The sequence below is a fragment of the Mustela nivalis genome (genome assembly GCF_964662115.1).
Source record: "Mustela nivalis genome assembly, chromosome: 15".
NCBI classification, from domain to species: domain Eukaryota; kingdom Metazoa; phylum Chordata; class Mammalia; order Carnivora; family Mustelidae; genus Mustela; species Mustela nivalis.
Window position 1 is genome coordinate 17,300,115 of NC_139034.1, and position 21,442 is coordinate 17,321,556.

The 21,442-nt window shown below is 39.0% G+C and overlaps 1 protein-coding gene across 12 annotated transcripts in view; it reads left to right on the plus strand.

Moving 5' to 3' along the window:
• FRY (FRY microtubule binding protein) overlaps nt 1–21,442 on the plus strand; it is a 446,915-nt gene that overhangs the window by 243,671 nt on the left and 181,802 nt on the right. For all 12 annotated transcript variants that reach the window (XM_082700313.1, XM_082700315.1, XM_082700306.1 and 9 more), the window contains one exon: nt 14,044–14,097. In XM_082700313.1, the coding sequence (XP_082556439.1) occupies nt 14,044–14,097 (54 nt within the window). The remainder of the gene's footprint in view (nt 1–14,043; nt 14,098–21,442) is intronic.

Below are 21,442 nucleotides of genomic sequence, written 5' to 3' on the forward strand. Positions count from 1 at the left end.
CACTCCTCTTTAAACAGAGGCCTCTCTTACTTTAGTAAATCTAATAAGGGAAATTGAAAGAGAATGAAAATAATTTCTAGATTGAGTTCCCTATTGAGTGTAGTGATACTATTCAAACTAATGCTGTCCTAAAAGGAGACTAAGAAACCATTCTTGTCAGGTGGGAAATACTTGTATTACACTTGACAAAGTACTGGCTCATTGTCCAAATTACAAATAAATGACTTTAAAAATAGCAATCTCTTAGCAAAGCACCTCAGCCTGGCCCCCTTTATGTAATCTACAAAGGCATCCACCGGAAATCTGGAAACTCACCCTAAACAGAAACAGAATAGTATTAGCAGTTAAAGCCAGAGGTAATTGTTGAAAGGTTTCATTTAGCTGCCGAATGAAGTGATCTTTCAGATGAACTCACAATCTCCCATTTTTCTGTACACTGCTCAAATTAAAGTGTGTTTTCCTTATTATGAGTATTCTTGGAGTCATAGAGACCAAAAGCATTTCTTTTTTGGTTGTTAAGTAGGACTTCTCTGCGGTAAAATGAAATTTAATGTAACTTGATAGTACAATTTCAATTGAAACTTATAGCAAATAAACTATATATGCAAAGTATTATGAAGTAATTTTAAAAAAGGGCTTTTCCCTTGAACTTCATAGTATCCAATTCAGTTCATCCATGGTTAAGGCCTTAATTTTTTTTTTAAGGCCTTAATTTTTATGTCCAGTAACTTTATGAGAAAATTATTAGTTTCTTCTTGAGACTACAAAACCAGGGGAAGGTTGTTCCTCAAGATGTTTTCACTCTAATTCTTTCAGGTTATATGCTTCTTTTTACTATTTTTGGAGATTTTGTTTCAACACAAAAGAATGTTTGAAAATATAGCATCATATTTTAAAGTAACAGGAAATGTCAATGAAAGCAAGTTCAATAATATGACATAGTAATGAGCACTGAAGGTCCATTTGGACATTCACTGTGATATAATATGTCTATGTTTCCACATAACATTTTGCATTTTGACATTCCTAAAGTGATTAATACAATTTTAGGCAGCAACAGGCTTTACTGTAACATTTTAATAATTTTAACCAGCATTAGTCTGGATTTCCATAGGTCATATTAAAAATAATAAGACAGGTTATTAGATATTTTTGATTGTCGCTGATGTATAGATCTTGTTAAATTATTTTGTGAAATACAGTATCTCATTTAATGGTATTTCCTGATGCCTTTGGGGATGTCTGCTCAATTCATAAGCTGTAATCACATAAGTGGGGCTGGAATGTTCTAGTAGGATTTTCCAAGATGATTGAGTTGCTGAGCCAAGGAATGAAAGTCAACAAAAAGGAAGTCAGGTACTATAATCTTTAAATATTTTTGATTGACCTAAAATGGATGTATTGCTTTTTATTGAGATATATTCACTTATCCATAAAATTCACCCTTTCAAAGAAAGCAATTCAATGAGTATTCACAGGTTGTGTAGCTATTGCCCCGTCTAGTTCCAGAACATCACCTTTTAATAGCACTTTAAAAGATAGAGTAGGTACATAGATTTTGATCTACCTATTTTTCTATTCTTTACCCCTGGAGTTTGCCTTTTATTTTAACAGAAAACTAAGTCTTTTTTTCTTAGCTCAAGTAATTGGATCATTTATGTTTTGTTTGTTTTGTTTTGTCTTGATCATTTAAGTTTTGACTAAGAAGTTTTGTGTGCTGATGAATTGTGGTATGTAATGAATTTTGTATAATGATAATCATGGAGAAGATGCTGCCTGAAGCATCAGGTAGAAATAGCTTATGTAGAAATTGAAACTTCAAGCTACTTAATGGATGGTAGAACTTCAACAGAAATGAAAATGCTTATCTATGGATGCCATCCTGATTCCAGAATGGCAGCATTCCTACTTCAGTTGGGGTTTGCTATAGCTGTTCGTGCAGATAATGGCTTTGGGTGGCCAGATTTTACGTGAGAGGAGACTTGTCTGCAGCATTGAGTGAAATGGTCTTTACTCATCAGCGTCAGCTTCTGACCTTTCAGTAACCCCTGAGGAAGTGTGTAGCATGGATTCCTTCCCATCTAAATGGCTCTCCACACATACCACATTGGTCAGTCAAAATAAATCCAAACTTGCCCAGTGACCCTGGGATCAATGTCTCACCTCATAAATAGCAGCTCTGTGGTTTCATCCATACCCACTTGCCCAAGATTTCCTGGGATTCCCAGTGAGAAGAATAACATATTATGAGCTCCTCAAAGGCCAACAGCACCATGCTCATGTTCAGGATAGATAAGCTATGACAAGAGAGTATGGGAACAAGGCAGTGGTTCCCATTTCTAAAGCGAAATCATTACCGTCACAGTTGCCTCCCCTCCTCCATTTTGGTTTCCAGGAACATAAAGTCCCATTCAGACAGTTTAAGGATTCTTCTTCTCATTCATCTAATGAAGAGTTTTATTTTAAATCAGTATCACTGTAGAGTTTACATATGTTCAACTGCAGGGGTTTTAAATCTATGGTTTGATGAATTTTAGCAATTTCATACACATGTGTCTGTACCACCACAATCCAAATGCAGAACATTTCTGTTATCCCAATGAGTTCTCTTGTGCCCTGTGCAGGTGAACCATATACCACCACCCCTGACCTCAGGCAACTATTGATCTGTGTATAGATTTCCATTTTCTAGAACTTCATGTAAATGAAAGCCATACAAAATGTAGTTTTTGTGTCTAGTTTTCTTCACTCAGCATAATGTATTTGAGTTGCATCCATTTTTTACGGTTTGTTAGTAATTCATCTTCATTGCTGAGTAAATTTCCATTTAATGTATAGACCAGAATGTGTTTATGTAGTCACCTTTTGATGGGTATTTGGGTCAACAAATAATTTTTTAGTACAATTTTAACCAGCACAACTCTTGATATCCATAGATCATGCTAACAATTATAAGAATGTATGTTTTATAAGGCAGTTTTTGTAATAGCTTATGGATAGACACATAGATAGTATTTTTCAGCTTCCCAATACAAATGATTAATGCTGTGTATTATACAGAAAGATGTAGAACAACTACAATTTTTTGCTCCTCTGTCATATTTCAGGCACAGTAATCTTCACGTTAACCCTAGAAAGTGGATAAAAATAGTAACAATCTGTGTTTACATATAGCCCACTCAATGCCAAGCACTGTTCTTTTTTTTTTTAATTTATTTATTTGACAGACATAGATCAGAGAGCGAGGAGGAAGCAGGCTCCCTGCTGAGCACAGAGCCCGATGCAGGACTTGATCCCAGGACCCTGGGATCATGACCTGAGCCGAAGGCAGAGGCCTAACCCACTGAGCCACCCAGGCGCCCCAGCACTGTTCTTAATACTTGAATAATATTAACTCACCTAATCTTCACGTCAACATCATGAGGTAGTTACTTTTATTATCCCACTTCACATACAAAGAATTTAAGCAACTGTTCCAAAGTCACACAGTTAGAAATTGGTGGAGCTGACATTCACCATGGACCATCTATCTCTGGGACTCTCGATCTTATCTCTATATCCATGGCCTAATACATTTTTAGTCAGAGAGGCTAAACCTGAGAGATTTAATAAGACATACCAAAGGTGGAGTGGTTAGGGTTAATTCCCCAATTCAAGTCCTAGCTTGATTGACTCTAAAGTCCAAGCTCTGATCTACTTGGGAAATGATATGTCCATGAATAACTCGGATGACATTGGTTGGGTACACAAGAGCTAGATAATATCAGAAGAGCTATGGAGGAGTGAAACTGGGCTATCACTTCTCATAGGAGTGATCAGGGAAAGTGTGGTGGGATGAATGAACTTTGAAGGGAGTATAGGATTTTTTTTTTTTTTTTTTTGATGAGAGTTGGTTTCACTGGGTCTGAGAGGTGTGTGTGTGTGTGTGTGTGTGAGAGAGAGAGAGAGAGTGATATGTTAGTAATGACAGAAGAAAATCAGAACATGACTGATTTCAAGTCTCCAAGGGCAGCCCTGGGGATTATAAACATTTTAGAAGAAAGACTAGCCTATCAGGGACACAGAGAAGAGATGCCTAAAGAAGTAGGAGGAGAAAGGGTGGAGAAATGGGGGTGATTCAAGTGAACAAAAGGGAGGCCCATTGCAGCTGAAAGATCTGAAAGAAAACTACTGAAAAATGGCCACCAGATTTTTTTATTTAGAAAGTCACTGGCACCTCTAGGGAGGAGTATTTTTAGTGGTGATGGAAGAGACAGATTGCTGGTGGTTGAGGAAGGGGGAAGAACAGGATACAGGACATACAGACCACTCCTGGATGAACAAAGATGAGTAGGGCATAGTAAGAAAACCACAAGTATGTGGTCAAGGCAGACATTATAATGAAAAGATCTAAGCATGTAGATAACAGAGAGAGAGAGAGAGAGCCCACAGATGAGTGAGGGTGACATTGGGGGGAATGAAGAGCTGGCTGATGGAGCAAGGTCCCAGATGAGGCAGGGAAAGATCCATCCACATGTACTGAATGTTCACTTTTGATGTAGCCTGCACCATTAGTTCAGTGTATGAGGACCCCCCCCCCCAAAATTTTAAATATCAAAAAATAAAGTAGAATATAGCCCAGAAACAGATGAATGAAGGTGATACCTTACATTTCTTGGACCTGCCATTGTTTCAAAAAAGAAAAAAAAAAACCAAAAACCTATAGGAACTGTTCTTTTCTTCAATTAAAGTGAAGATTAACTTTGTAGCTGAGTTTAATTGAAGTTTCCCCTCTACTGTTCAAATAATGGATTTGAACTTCGGACTGTTGGACTTGGCAGAGAAGTAGGCTTCACTGAAATGTGCAAAGCTGGCTGCAAATAGAACAGATTCTCTTGAGAGTTTTTAAGGTTTTTTTTTCTTTTTTTTAAGTGCCAAAATATTCTTCCAGATTTGAATCTGTCCTCACATCTCATATCATGGGGTACTACACAGCACGTTATGTGCTAGTACCTTTAACTGATTTGAGATACTCCCGGTATCATTAACTTGATCTGCAGATTTTTTTTTTCATTATTTTGGGTGAACAGAGCATATATTGTTTTGTTTCAAAATTTATTTTAGGGGTACCTGGGTGGTTCAGTCACTTAAGCATCTGCCTTTGGCTCAGCTAATGATCCTGGGGTTAGCCATGTCCAGCTCCTTGCTCAGCAGGGAGCCTGCTTCTCCCTCTCCTGCCCCTCCTCCCTGCTCATGCTCCCATTCTCTCTCTCTCTCTCACACTATCTCCCTATCTCTCTCTCTCTTTGTCAAGTAAATAAATAAATGAAATCTTTAAAAAATTAATTTTAGATTCAGAACAGAATAAAGGGAAACACGGATGTGTCGGTTTCCACAAGAATCCTTCTTCCACAGATCTCCAGGTGTTCCAAGTCCTGCTTATTAGTCTTATCAGAAAACTAGTGAGGATGCCATAGGGTGACGTCACTTTTTACCTGGGGATGAACCAAGACAGTCTCTCAGGCTCCCACTTAAAAGTTCAATGATCCCGTAATTGCTTCTCATGTAGGGAGAGTCTTTTGAGAAGAAATAGTCTCATACTCAGACTCACTCCTTAGATCTGTCTCCAAAGTTGACTCAAAGCTGCACCAATAGTATCTGAAGAGAAAAATATGTACCAAACATGAAGGTATTTTGAACATGTTTTTCTTTAGTTCAGACTAAGTGGGGTACCTGCTGCCCTGAGCTGGTGGCTCTGGATGAAATGCTCTAGTGGCATTTCAACAGTCGAGCCCACAGCTCCCTGCTCTGAGGAGCTGTCACCACGCGATGGGCAGCTCGCTACCCCGCCCCTTCATGTTCTGGAGACCCGAATTGTGGTGGTTCAGTTCTGAAAATTGTTAGCGCCTCAGATCAGACATGTGGATTATAAAATTTCACTGCTGATAGCATCAAAACACTGGAGTCAACTATGCCAAAACATATTCTTATAACAAAAACACTGTCGTGTCAAGACTGAGAAGTTTGGTGGCGGGTTTTGTTTTGTTTTGTTTTGTTTGTAAACCATCCCACCATTAAATTAAAAGGTTTCCTCTAAATTAGATATTAAGAATTAAAATCACTATAATAGTCTTAGACTTTTATTGTTTGAGAAGAGCAATTCCCCTTATAATGTTTTGGTTCTTTTTTTTCTACTCTCTGTAATACGGCTTTCTAGTTGTACTTGGAAACTTCCAGGAGCTAAAATTGAAGCTTAAATAATGTTAGTGGGAGTGTACATTACCCTGAAAAAAATGGGTAAAACTTAGTTCCAGCTCCTGGGCGCCTGGGTGGCTCAGTCGTTAAGTGTCTGCCTTCGGCTCGGGTCATGATTTCAGGGTCCTGGGATTGAGCCCCGCATTGGGCTCCCTGCTCAGCAGAAGGCCTGCTTCTCCCTCTGCCTGCTGCTCCCCCTACTTGTGTGTGTGCTCTCTCTCTCTCTCTTTCTCACTATCAAACAAATAAATAAAATATTAAAAAAAAAAAAAAACTTAGTTCCAGCTCCTAAACATTATGAAAGAGGTTACATATTTTAATCTGGTCTAACTCCAGTAATAATGGTGTTAAAAGGAATTTCAATTGGTAATGACTATCAGTTACTGAGTACTCCACAAACTATTCATTTTTCTGTTCTCTGAGATTAGGTTGATATTATTTATCTTCATTTTACCTAAAAGTTATCTGAAAGTTACAGACATTAAGTAAAATTCATATGTTTATAAATAAGGGGAACTAGCTTCAAACTTGAGTCTCTGACTTCAAAGCCCATGCACTGAATCGCTACATCCAACTGCTAAAATTATTAAAAGAGATTAAAAGATCTCATCTTAAGCAAGATTGGTGACATATTTAACAAATCAAATAATCTCATATAACTAGTGACATTGCTGGCTTGCACCTTTATTGAAATATCTCTGAGGGCAATAGTTTGGATCTTTTTAGATTAGCGAAGTCCTACTGTATGGGACACCTTTGGGATTTTTTTTTAGGCCCCTAAATATTCAGATATGGAAAATGATTTCTTGGGGTACCTGGGTGACTCAATGGGTTAAGCCTCTGTCTTTGGCTCAGGTCATGATCTCAGGGTCCTGGCATCAAGCCCCACACCTTGCTATCTGCTCAGCAGGAAACCTTCTTCCCCCTCTCTCTGCCTGCCTCTCTGCCTACTTGTGATCTCTATCTGTCAAATAAATAAATATATTTTTGAAAAACAAAAAAGAAAATGATTTCTTAAATAAGCTCCTGGTATCCCAGAAATAGAACACCTTTTGATACGTGAGCCTTTTCTAGACTTGTCTAACTGCCCCTGTCCTGTCTCATATGGCCGTTTTTCCTCCTCTAGATTACAGAGATGCCGAGTGTGAAAAGACTAGAAGGGAGAATGTAGCTAGCAGATACTGAAATTGTTTGGAAATTGAGGGAGAAGTCAGTGGCCTTCCTCTGCCCTTTTCAGGTAGATACAAGACATGGAAGAGCTTTCTGAGTTTGTGTTTTCTTAGGGGAGACGGGGAGCTTCCCAAGTTGTGAGAAGCACAAATAAGGACCTTTCTCTTTTCTTATGGAAATACTCAAAGATTCTTCACAACAGGAGAAAATCCCTCTTGGATGGGTGAGGACAGCAGGGCTCTCTGATTCAGGGAGAGCAAATTCAAAGAAAAGCCCACAGTGCACAGAGCTGTGTCTTGCTTCTCACACAGCAGGCAACATATCTGTTACCCAAATCCTATCTGTAAATGGAAAACAATGGGGAGAGGGTCCCTTCTGCAACCCCATTAGGTAAAGATAAATAGCTGGATAAGTGCTATTCAAATAAGTTTTAAGAAGTAGCTTATACTATCTTGAAAACTGAGATATTGTTAAAAAAAAATTAAGTAACAACAGAAGTGATACATCATGTTCTCCTGTTTTGCATTTGTTTTTCTTGTGGAGAATTTCAAATATCGCTTCAAACATCGCTAAAGTAGGGAAACAGTAAATGAGCCAGCTTCAACAATTATCAACTCACAGCCAATTTGGTACATGCTCCCTGCACTTCCCCTGAATATTATTTGAAACAAATACTAGAAAGGGTATTATTTCATCTCTGAATATTTCAGCATGTACCTCTGAAAGACATTGTCTTTTTTAAACAAAACAGCTATATCATTACCACACCTAAAAAATTAGCAGTCATCCCTTAACATCATCAAGTAGCCATAAAGTGTTCAAATTGCCAAGAGTCTCATGAATATCGTACTTTTTAAAAAACAGATCTTATTTTTCAACCTAAGATCCTCACATTGCAATCATCTTCAAAAAAAAAAAAAAAAAAATCAACAGGATTCCCTCCCCTGCCCCCACTGCCACTTCTCATTTTTCCCCCTTGCAACTTATTTATTGGGAAAAAAAAACAAAAAACAAAAAAAACACTTTTCCTTCCCTCGGAGTTCCTTTCAGTCTGGGTTTTGTTGATTGCATCCCTTTGGCATAGTGTAATATATTCCCCTCACTGCTGTATTTCCTAAAAACTGGATCTTGCCTCTGAGTCTTGGTCAGACTCAGGTTTGGTGGGGTTTTCTGTTTGTTTATTTTGGTCAAGACTATTTCATACAGTTCGCTCTCATGAGAAGGGACTTAATGTCTAGTTGGTTCTTTTCTGTGCTGCTAGCAGCCACTGACGTTCAGTGCCAACTCTCCTGACGTTTTTGGTTTGCTCCACTCTTTATTCAGTGTCCCCCAGTGAGCTGGAGCTTCTGGGCAAGGCTAAGGTCTCCCAGCTTTGGACAACTAAGAATTTTCAAGGACCCATCACCCCAAAGTCAAGTTTTTTTCACAATAATTTTTTTAAATAAACATATTCAATTCAATTAATGAATGTTCAGTAAATAAGTAAAATTGCTATTAAAACAAAAGACAAATTTTTAAAAAATTTAAAAGCACACTGTTCCAAATTGGATGAATGAGACCTTTGTTTTTTGAGCCTCTTTTGTCATAGTCTATTTCTACTTGTTCTTTACCCGTTGTTTCTTCTGTGTTGATTTCACTTTACTACTTATTTAATGCTCTTTGGGAACCAGGATGTCTTGAATATGCAGACCTTGGATTCTTAGACTCTAGATTCCATACAGCTGGTCTCTTGCAAGAGAAGCTCAAGCAGAAGCATGCTTCTGCAGTTGATCTTGCTCTGTATTCAGAAGGCTCTCTTCTGAGCTGGAGCATGTGTGCCTCCCTTCTCTTCTCTTTTCTCTCCCCTCTTCCTACCTTCTTCCCTAACTTTCTTCTTTTTTCTCTCTACCTTTTATTTAGCCAGAATTATACTCTCTTTTCTAGGTCTACTTTTAAGCCTCCTAACACTGATAAAATCTATGTCAATGCAAAGAAGTTATTGAGAATGGTGAAAAATGAGCTTGGTTCTCTGTGCCCCGAGCTATCTTTCCAAATGCATAGACATATATTCAGTCATTTAACAAACCCTGGCAAGAGTAGAGAGCCCAGATATGGACCCTCAGCTCTATGGTCAAATAACCTTCAACAAAGCAGAAAAAAATATACAGTGGGAAAAAGACAGTCTCTTCAATAAATGGTGCTGGGAAAATTGGACAGCTTTGTGTAGAAGAATGAAACTCGACCATTCTCTTACACCATACACAAAAGTAAACTCAAAATGGATAAAAGACCTCAACGTGTGGCAGGAATCCATCAGAATCCTAGAGGAGAACATAGACAGTAACCTCTTTGACATTGGCCACAGCAACTTCTTTCAAGATATTTCTCCAAAGACAAAGGAAACAAAAGCGAAAATGAATTTTTGGGACTTCATCAAGATCAAAAGCTTCTGCACAGCAGGGGAAACAGTCAACAAAACAAAGAGGCAACCCATGGAATAGGAGAAGATATTTGCAAATGACACTATAGACAAAGGGCTGATATCCAGGATCTATAAAGAACTCCTCAAACTCAACACACACAAAACAGATAATCATGTCAAAATATGGGCAGAAGACATGAACAGACATTTCTCCAATGAAGACATCAAATGGCTATCAGACACATGAAAAAATGTTCATCATCACTAGCCATCAGGGAGATTCAAATCAAAACCACATTGAGGGGCACCTGGGTGGCTCAGTGGGTTAAAGCCTCTGCCTTCGGCTCAGGTCATGATCCCAGGGTCCTGGGATCGAGCCCCACATCAGGCTCTCTCCTCCACAGGGAGCTTGCCTCCTCCTCCTCTCTCTCTCTGCCTGCCTCTCTGCCTACTTGTGATCTCTGTCAAATAAATAAATAAAATCTTAAAAAAAAAAAAATAGCCAAGACAGTAAACAACGTGTGTTGGAGAGGATGTGGAGAAAGAGGAACCCTCTTACAGTGTTGGTGGGAATGCAAGTTGGTGCAGCCTCTTTGGAAAACAGTGTGGAGATTCCTTAAGAAATTAAAAATAGAAAATAAAATCTTTAAATAAATAAATAAATAAATAAAATCGTTAAAAAAAAAAAAGAAAAGAAATTAAAAATAGAGCTACCCTATGACCTTGCAATTGCACTACTTGGTATTTATCCCAAAGATACAGTGGTAGTGAAAAGAAGGGCCATCTGTACCCCAATGTTCATTGCAACAATGGCCACAGTTGCCAAACTGTGGAAAGAACCAAGATGCCCTTCAACAGATGAATGGATAAGGAAGATGTGGTCCATATATACTGTGGAGTATTATGCCTCCATCAGAAAGGATGAATACCCAACTTTTGTATCAATGTGGATGGGACTGGAAGAGATTATGCTGAGTGAAATCAGTCAAGCAGAGATAGTTATCATATGGTTTCACTTATTTGTGGAGCGTAAGGAATAACACGGAGGACATGGGGAGATGGAGAGGAGAAGGGAGTTGGGGCAAATTGGAGGGGTAGATGAACCATGAGAGACTGGACTTTGAAAAACAATCTGAGGGTTTTGGAGGGGTAGAGGGGTAGGAGGTTGAGACAACCTGGTGGTGGATATTAAAGGGGGCAGGTATTGCATGGAGCACTGGGTGTGGTGCATGAACGATGAATTCTGGAACACTGAAAAGAAATTTAAAAAATAAATAAAAATTAAAAAAAAAAAACACAACCCTGATAATAAGTCCCAAATATGTCCTAGGCATGTGGGGAGAGAGACAAGTTGCAACACAGTGGAAATGCTAACAAGAATAGATGCAAACAGAGTTCCATGTGACAACTAACAGGTGGCTCTGAGGGAGAACTGAGAAAAGGCTTAATCTTGGGAGGAATGTTTAAACTAGGTCTTCAGAGAATATGATGAAGACAGCATGTTTGTGTAAAAATAGTTAACATACCTTTACACTGCTTTTCTTATTCTGTTGAAGCACTGAACCCAAGTTCTTGGCTAGTGGACATAGATGACTTTTGGGTATAGCAGCAACTTGTCATGTTTCCTTCATATGTATGCAAATACATATAAGTTTAAAATATCACCCTCACTGGCATTCCAACCCAATTAATAGTGGGCAAAAATAGCCTTTAAGCATGGGAAGTTTCAGGGTGTGGGACGTTCACAGTCCCCTTACCCCACTGCAGCAGGTTCCTGTGTTTCAAGTATTAGTGAAAGAAGTTTCCCCAGATATGAACTCCTGATTTATTGCAGAAGTCTGCAGATCCACAGGTGTGCTATGCTTTATCCTACAGCTGAGTAAATTACAGTCTCCCATATAGATGTATTCCTTTTTCTTTGATGTATATAAAATAAGTACTGTTGCTAGTATAGTACAAAACTTCTAAAATTATCATTGAAGGCATAGTATGAGCTCTCTGTCATTATGTAAACTTTGAAACAACAGATATTAAAACAGAATTACTCTCTTGTATGTCTCGAGGTATGATTGTGTGTTTTATAATTAGGAGTTCCTGGGAAATTTTTGACATTAAAAGGGGTTTTTAAAAAATACAAAGAATGATGTTCGCACAATATCATGAATGTCCTTAATACCATTGCATTGTGCGCTTAAAAATGGTTACAGTGGCAAATTTTACACCACATATATTTTGCCACAATCAAAGAGTCTATTAAAAAAAATTGTTTTTAACTGACTGCGAAACACACATGGAAATCAGGAGATCTCCTATTTGAAGAAACTGGATTATTTTATTATTTTATTAATTTGGCAGACCGTTAGCCATTGCCAAGCAAAGCTGTGTTCTGTAACCTTTAGGCATCAGAGCAGCAGAGCATCCTGAATTTCTGGGACTTGTAGTCTAGAGGGGACGACACTTAGCTCATCCCTCATGCACATGTAATCGCAAATGATTCTACACTGTGATGTGACTTTACACTATGGTAAGTGCTATGAAAGGAAAAGTGTACAGAGCTTTGCAAAGTGTTTGAGGGTTGGGGGTGTGGGTACCCCTGGTGTTCAGAGAAGATGCACAGAACACTTCTCTGAGGAAGTGACAGTTGAACTGAGGTTGGAATAATGAACAAGTAGAGACAACAGTCCTAAGAGGTCATTGACTACTTTTCAGAATTTTCTCCTTAATGGCAGGAACCACGTGTTCCTCAGCACTCCCCCAACAGGTAGCAGGGGGCATGTGGTGAGCCCCCAGTTACTGTTGAGTGGTGAATAAATAAAACAGTGAGTAGAAATGCTTTTACTGGGTTTGTTCCAGGGGTGTTTGTGGGACCTGGCACCACCCGTCGTCATGTCTTTAATTTTTACACTTTTAATTTAACTGGTTTTAAAAAGAACTTCGGATGACGTTATAACCTTCGCGTATACAGGAAATACTTCACAATTTCATTGCGAAATTTGCCTTTTTTGTATCATCAACTGAATCTGGGGTTTCTTTAATTGTTCTTCTGTGTTCTCGCCTATGTTTTTGTATCCACTCTCCCACCAGTGTGTTCTAGATAGCATACTTTGAGGAGAAAAATGTCTGTTAGTGCTTAAGAACACAGCTTTCTTTTTATTTTAGAAGAATACACCTTTAAAAGCTGTATATTTTGCAAAGGAGACAGAACAATTGATTTATATGGCTCATGGTTAAAGATCAGATAACCAGACTAAGTCCACTGTTGGCGTGGGCTTCTTCAGGAATAAAGACTCTATGGGGTGCATGGAGGTGGGTTTGCCTCTGCCTTAGTTGTATATTACCTTTTCAGGTGGAGGAGAAGATTGGAGAAGTGAGGTAGGGAGAGAGGGTCTATGTGATTGGCAACATGCAAATGAAGTCTTTTATGACATCTGCACTGGCTAAAGTAAAACTTACTTTTGTTTCCATATATAACTTTTACATGATTTCTCATCCTGAATTGAATTTGGGAACAGTATTAACTCCTATATCAAAAACAGAAAAAGAAAACAAGGGACCCATAAGGATAAACCATTGTCCTTAAAATGTCCTGCTAGAAAGTCAGTTGACGCCTCCTAAAGTAAACAAAGGTGTAATGATTAGGAAAAATGATTTCAGTAGACCTTTGTCACTGCCCAGATTATTTCCGCAGAGATTTGGATATGGCATAGTCAAATAGCATGCCTCAAATTCACAAGTTACACATAGTAAGTGTATTACCAGTAGAGACCTTATTTTGTTTCTGAATCTAGGGACTTGAAATAGTGTATCACTTTTGGCTTTTTATTGTATGTCAAGTACTAGCATAGATAATAAAATTTTCATATGGATCCTGTAGGGGTTTTTTTTTTTTTTAACTTTTTATTGTATGTCAAGTCCCAGGATAGACAGTAAAATTTTTCACGTGAATTCCATAGTTTTTATTATGTAGTTTCCATTATGTAGTTTCCATTAAGAACTCTAGATCATCTAGAACATCAAATTTTTAAGGTTTTGGTCAAAGAGGTATATGTTAAGACAGATAGTAAGAATCGTGATAACAAACACTATATATTAAGGTCAGAATAGCTAAGGGAGAGTTTCTCCTTTAAAAACTGGTACCTCTGTCCCATTAAGGGAGAAGTAAATCAGAAAAATTTTAACAATAATGGTACTTTTATGCTGTTTAAAAGCATCTATTAATTTATTCTTTTTCTTCCTAGGAAAAGCCATTGACAAAATCTCTACAACGTGGAGAAGATCCCCAATTTGACCAAGTATGTAATAAGACGTTATATACATATTATATTGTGGTTTTTATTTATTTCAAAATGCACAAAAGACAAGGGCTCGATGCTCATTATTAGTGTATTGATTAACTTCCTCAAAGAGGATACAGGGATATGATCTTGGGAACTATGTCTTTCAGCTTTTGCAATTATGGCTTAAAGTAGGCATTCAGTAGCTGTCTATTGATTTGAACTGGAAAGAATGGGAATATGTTGGGATAATCCAAATAAGTCCTCAACTGATCATTTCCTAAATCTTTATATACCAGAATTAAACTAGAAGAAGATAAAGGAACTTCTACTCCAAAATTTGGTAGATCTCATTATATTTTCACCCAGATTTTTTTTTGAATGCCCACTATTTGCTTGACACCATGCTATAAAGTACAAAATTGACAAGTTTTAACCCTTCAAGAATTCACAATATTGTGAAAAAAAATCACTTAATCAATAACTGTAAGACAGTTTAGTAACTTAGATTCTAATAGAGAACATGAACAAAACAATTTAAGGCAGGATAAATATAAAGAAAGTCTTTTGGAAAGTAGATCAGGACTAGTAAAAGGACATCCTGCTCTCAACAGCAGGTAATAAGCAGAGGAAATCAGGGTCTGCTAGATCCTGGATCACTAATTAGAGGCTTCACGTATGCATCAGAGGAAGTGAGAGATGTGTTGGTGGTGTTTCCTGCACATATGCAGTTAATGACAGAGAAGACAGCATGTCCTCCTTCAGAAACCTCACTTGGTGCCAGTGGTAGAGACAGAACACTGCTGGATGCACCACAGTCTGATCTGATATGGTGGGGGTTTTCTTGTCTTATGGAAAACACACAGAGATGCACTTGTGGCAGGGCTTTGCAGTTGACTTTCATGTGGAATCAGAAGGAAAGTTCTCTGGCTGTTAAAGTCCAGACCTGTTCAGTCCAAAACTGTAAGGACTGGGGGCACCTGGGTGGCTCTGTCAGTTAACGGTCTGCCTTTGGCTCGGGTCATGGTTCCAGAGTCCTGGGATTGAGTCCCACATGGGGCTCTTCTCTCTCTGCCTCCTCCTCTCCTGTACCCCTGGCTGGCTCATGTTCTTTATCTCTCTCAAATAAAGTATGTTTTGAAAAACAAAATAAAACAGCCCTGTAAGGACTGATTATAGAGATTGAATGCTACATTTTCTATTGTATGAGTTGTTCACTGAGGGAACAACTTGTGCCCGCGGTCAGTGTCCAAGTGCTAGTGGGGCTCTGGGTTTGCTCTCTGGTGCTGGTAGAGCTGGCTGTTTTCTGAAACGCTGGCAAAATGGAGTATGTGCTTTATCTCTGTCTTCTCTTGTCATACCATTCTTAGTTATCATCTGGCGGGTGCTAGGGTGGTCAGAGACCCTGAGTGAACATTTGGGGTCGTTATTTTAGAAATAGTGACTCTTTCTTTTTTCCTTAAGAATGTAAATATTTGAGGCTCCCGGGTGGCTCAGTGGGTTAAGTGTCTGCCTTCGGCTCAGGTCAAGATCTCTGAGTTCTGGGAACAAGCCCTGCCTTGGGGCTCCCTGCTCAGAGGGGAGTCTGCTTCTCTCTCCCTCTGCCGCTCCTCCTTGCTTGTGCTCTCTCTCTCTCTGAAATAAATAAATAAAATCTTTTTTAAAAAAGTATTTATTATCTGTTGTCCATAATTTTTCACTCTATTTTATGTTCTCTGTCTGTATTCTAACCTAGTTCTCTCCTAGATATTCTTGTCCTAGGATATCACTATCCTTTCCTCAAAAACGAAATTAATTTTCTCCATCTTAATGTATATCTTTCTCTATACACTGGGAAATAGTACTTCTAAATTTTAACGTTGTGGATAATAGTTAGCTCAAATGATTTGGCTTAAGAACAATTTCCGACTTGTTATTCAGCCCTCTCTTTCTGCATTTCAGCCTTGTGGGAGAGGGATAGCATTTGGAATTAGACAGCCCAGGTTTAAATCCTGACTTTGCCACTTTAATTAGCTATAATACTTTTAACCTTGTTGCACAGAATGTTGAAATGCAGGATCTCCGCCCTGCCCCAGATCTTCCTGAATCAGATTCTGCAGCTTAAAGGGATCCCCAGGTGACCCATGCACACATTAAAAGCTTGAGCGGCCCTGTTCCCTAACACAGCTCTCTGTACTAAAGACACTTGGCGAGAGAATCAATAGGAAAATGGCCACTGAGAACTTTCAAATAAGATACATAAAATTACCCTCTCATCATTAAATCATAAATTTACACATGAACCAGGAGGCAACCTACAAAGTCCATCTCACTTTTAAAGAGCAAGACTCTGGGACCAGGAGGAAACTTGGTGGAAATAGACCCATCTGTGCCCCTTTATTGTTTTCCCAGCAAATTATAACAATGGAGATTCCATTGGCAATGTCATGGTTGTATCAAGCTCTCTTAATCTTTTGACATTTAAACATTTAAATTAAAACATTTAAATTAATTAAATTAAATTAAAACAATTTAATAAATTAAATTAAAACATTTAAATTGATTTTAAAAATTAAATTATACATTTAAATTATATAATTCCTCTTGTTCTAACAGCAAGCGGTAGGATTTTAATTTGGATTCACACAGAGGTCCGTCTACATGAAAAGAACATGCTGGTGACACCACGTTGCGTGGCATAGACTCCATTGTTATGATCGTGGGAGAAATAGTAATAGTAAAAGAGGTATTAATGTAGTACTTACCAGAGGACAGGCACTAGGCTAAGTACATCCTTTGAGTAGTATGCAGCCAGTCCCTGTTCAGAGATCTTAATCCCGTAGCACATACAGCTGTAGGAAATATTAGGAAATTTTATTTCGAGCAATCATTTGTCCACTTAAAAATCCGGTATTTTATTGGGGCACCCTGATGGTTCAGTCAGTTAAGTGTCCAACTCCTGATCTCAGCTCAGGTGTCCATCTCAGGGTCATGAGTTCAAGCCCTGTATTGGGCTCCCCACTGAGCATGAAGCCTATTAAAAAAAAAAAATCAGGTGTTTTATAACTAAGGAAGAAGAATAGACTGGATATTAGGTATTACCTATATTTGCCAGATATCATAGAGTTTTTACCAAATGCCCAATGAAGAATACTGTTTATTGTATTGAAATGAATGCACAATCACAGGCAAAACTGGCTTTTTTTCAATAGTGGGAGAATGAAGTCAATTGAACCTTCACTGGGCACAGTGTTTTTTCTGTCTGCAGACAAGAATCTTTGGCATTGCTCTCAGTAGTCTATCATATGCACAATTTTAAAATAGCTCGAAGGCATTAAAAGGTGCAGAACTCTTGCAGACTCAAATTAGATAACCCCTAGAGAGGTGAGCTCTGAGTGATGGATAGTTTTCTACTGAGACACAAAATTTTCCTGTTGACTGGGAGTGTTGGGGAAGAGACCAGGTGGAAAAGGATCAGACTGTGGGAGACTTTAATGACAGTGGGCGGGGCGGGGGGGGGGGGGCTTTGTCTCAGACATACTGCGACCAGTTTAAACAAAGTAACAACTTGGAGTTAACCCCAAGGTAGCAGGGTTCATGAATGAAGAGATCTTTGAAGTATGGAGCCATTTGAGGAGTTTGGGTGTTGATTTGAGACTAAAAGGGTCCAAAGTAAAATGGAGACAATGAAACTAAAGGAGAAACGAAAAGTAACTATGGTTTTCAGCTTCAGCCGGTTTGGAACCATTTCTATTCAGTTCAACAAATACTGAGTAGCCAAGCGTGCTAGGACCTGTACAAGGTTCTGGGATTCAAAAACAGTAAGATGGAGTTCCTGCCCCCAAGGAATTCCCAATCCCAGGAAGAAGGCTGATATCCCCACAAATAACAGTACAGCATGAATGCTATACCAGAGGTCCATTTCAAGGGCTGTGGGAACTCCGGCAAGGGGGCAGTGAAAGACGCCTGAGAGGTGGACAGTTGTGTCACAGGAGGCAATCGGGGCCCAGTGGCATTTTAAAGGTATCTGTTATCCAGATGAAGTGGGTTGGATCAGGCCAGGCAGAAGGAGCTGTGTGGACGAAGAGTGGGGATGTGAGTAGTGGAAGATAGTAGTAGAGGAATGGTCAGAGAGGAAGCGGGAAAGGCACACAGAAGCCCATTGCTCCGGGACTATGGGAAGAGTCTGGACTCTTGCTGATGGATAAGAAGCTCTTCCAACAGAGACACGCTGGGCTTGATGAGAGGTTATAAACCATTTTACACGTATGCAATTTTCAGGGAGGGTAGGATACCTCAGGAGAAATAACCAGGGTTCATTCATTTATGGGGGTCACCCAACAGACACTGAAGGATTAGAGACCAGAGCAAATGGGTGAAGAATATCCTAGGGAAACAGAGTTTAGGATCAGGAAGTAGGATCCACAGAAGAATGCCCAGAAAAAAAAAAAAAAGGTGGCCAAAAAAGTACAAGAAGCCTCACAAAATGCCACTTTCCAGGGCAGGGATGGGTCATGATGGCAGCTGGGCCGACACCCTCACAGAAGAATGGAGATCAGCCGTTAGTTGCTCCCTGGAAACCAGCTTTGAGAAAGCCTTAGGCTGTGATGTTGGTGATTGACATGTAGAATGCATTTTCATAGTCGATAGATTAATATTAAGTAGTCTAAGAGACTCACTTTCACAGCTAGCTTATGCTGGCTGATTACTACCGGCTGTAAGATTTCAATGGGAAAACAGTCTACCTGACAGAACACAGTCGTGGTCCTTGTGACGAGTTCCCTATCTGTGGTCTCTGGTGGGGGGGGCGTCCTATGAATGGAGGGCATGGCGAGCTTCCCCTTTTTACTTCAAGTGACTTTCTTCCATTATCAGAGTTTATGGATGTCCTTTTTAATATATAAAGTCCAAAGCATTTTTTTTGGATTCTCAGCTGCCACAGTAGCTAACCTGTGATGAGCACAGACATGGGGAAATGGGGACCAGAGGCAGCTGAAATATTGCCTTAACCCATTTTAAACAGGGGAAAACAGTTCTCCACAGTAAGCCTCGTCAGGGGAAGTGTGTAGCCCTCACCTGGTAGAGGAGGTCCTGATACTTGATACATTTACACACAGAGATGGAAATTGTGGCTGTTGAATAAAGGAGTCACCGAATTGTTATCATTTCATGTAACTTCCAGGTACATGTGCTTTCTTGCCTTTTTTTTTTTTTTTTAAACGTGTTTTATTATCAGGTTTGTCTGTCCTTGGCTCTAGACTTTGGCTTCTATCTAATAATGACCTAAACCTGAAGTAAGTCACATGACACCAACAATTGTACGCCATATGATGTTTTCTGCTCAGACTTTGTTTCTTCAAACAGTCACATACAGTAAATGGAAGTTATTTTCTCTTTGTGTCGTAAGATATGATTACTCCCCAAAGAGCTGGTGCCGGAACAACCAGAACAAGAATCCAAATCCTTATTTTCACAGGTGAATTGTCTTACTGTGCTTTGGCACTGCATAAGTAACCATACAGGAGATAAGAGAGTATAAAGGGGAGTACGACGGGCAGCACTACCGAATCCTGGGGAGGAAAGCGATTCAAGGAGAACCTGAGAAAGAGTGTCATTTACTCAGGAGACCTGAGGGGGAATGACTGCAAAGGTCTGTTGGTTGGCCAGTAGGTTTGCCCTTTCTGATGTTTTATATAAAGGTTTTGGGGAGTGTGGCAAGAGCAGAAATCAGGTGTCAGGAAGAAGTGAGGCAGGAAGAGGAAACATCACCAATGCTTGGCTGGTTGAGAAGCTGGCCAGGAGAAGGGAAGGTCCTCTGGTGAGCGAGAGGAGAGCAGATCAAATGAGGCCTGTGTGTGGTTTACGGAACCCTCTTCTGCTGGCTGAGACGCAAGTGCTTAACACCGTCTCTCTGCCGGTGGTTCTGTCCATTCTACACTTGCATTTGGGCTCCATGTTTTCAGATGGTTATGGTTCCTGAGAGACTGATGTGTGTATAAGTGGGCTTCCCAATAATTGGTTTTATTCAAACTATTGATTCTGGTTCCAGGGTAGTGTCCTTTCCCAGAGTGAGCTGTTGCCTGCAGCAAACCCAGGGAGCCCAGTTCTCCCTACCTTTCTCTTATGGTGCAAACATAGGACAGGCATTGCTCAGACCCCTTAACAAGGAATCATTTGAAAGGCCCCATGTTTGTAGCTTCTGGGGCCAGAAAAGTGTGGAAACAAAAGCCAAGCTACCAGGGTTCTAACGGAGGCCCTGATATCTTTGTGCGTAGATGAGTGGTAGGTGGATCTTTTTTCTTTTTTTCTTTTTTAACTATATCAGCTCTGATAAGTAAAATTTGGTCAATAATTTCTATCATTTTTTCTGTTATTAACTTAGCCTATGATCCTCTCAAAGTCAAAACTTTTTTATGTCTGGGTCTCATTTTCAATATTTAGAAATGGAAGAGGAAAATAGAAATAGACATTTCTGAAGATATGTGCCCCACACTTTATAGTATCTCATTTAGTCTTCAGAAAAAACCTAGTGTGGCAAGTATTCTTCTGTCCCATTTTATAGCTGGAAACATAAGAGCCTCAGAGAAGTAGACACACCCAAGCTCACACAGGTCATAAAGGACAGAGCTGTAACTTGAACTCAGGACCATCTGATCTTCCCAATACACTAATGAAATTATGAAAACATGGCTTGTGGCCAATCAGTCATCACACAGGGCATTCTGAGAACATTATTTAGGTGGCAGCTTATTCGCAAGTCAGTGTGACATATCCTTTACTGGTGTCATCTCTATAAATTCCTGATAATTTGCTCAGACATTCTAAGGAACTTCTACTAGGGTTTTCCTCTAGATATTAAATATTTACATATTTTGTAGCACTTCAGTGTCATAATATGCCAAAATTCCATCTAGAAACAGGACACACATGGTAAAATAAATCCATACATCTATAAGAGAGTGAAAATAACTTTTTACCATCTTGGGTAGCAGTAATTTTCCAGAAAGAAAGGAGATGAAATTCTAGTGCTTCAGCACTGATTCTAATGCTACAGTTCAGTCAAAATCGATTTAAAATGTATAAATGAAAAATATAAGCAATCAAGAGTAAAGCCAAATTAATTGGCGTTGGGTTCATATTAGTATTATTCAGTGTTTCCTAAATTATTCTCCAGTGGAACAGGGTGTTCCATAAAATGGACTAATATATTAAGTCAAATAATATAGATATTTTCCTAATTTGCAGGAAAAATAGATTTACTATATAGACTTAGATAATTTTAAGTTTTTGTAAGAAATTGTTCTTAAGCCTTTGTTATCTGTCACCACTGATTGAATGCTAGATTATCTAGCACTATTATGATAGATGATCAAGTAAAACAAAA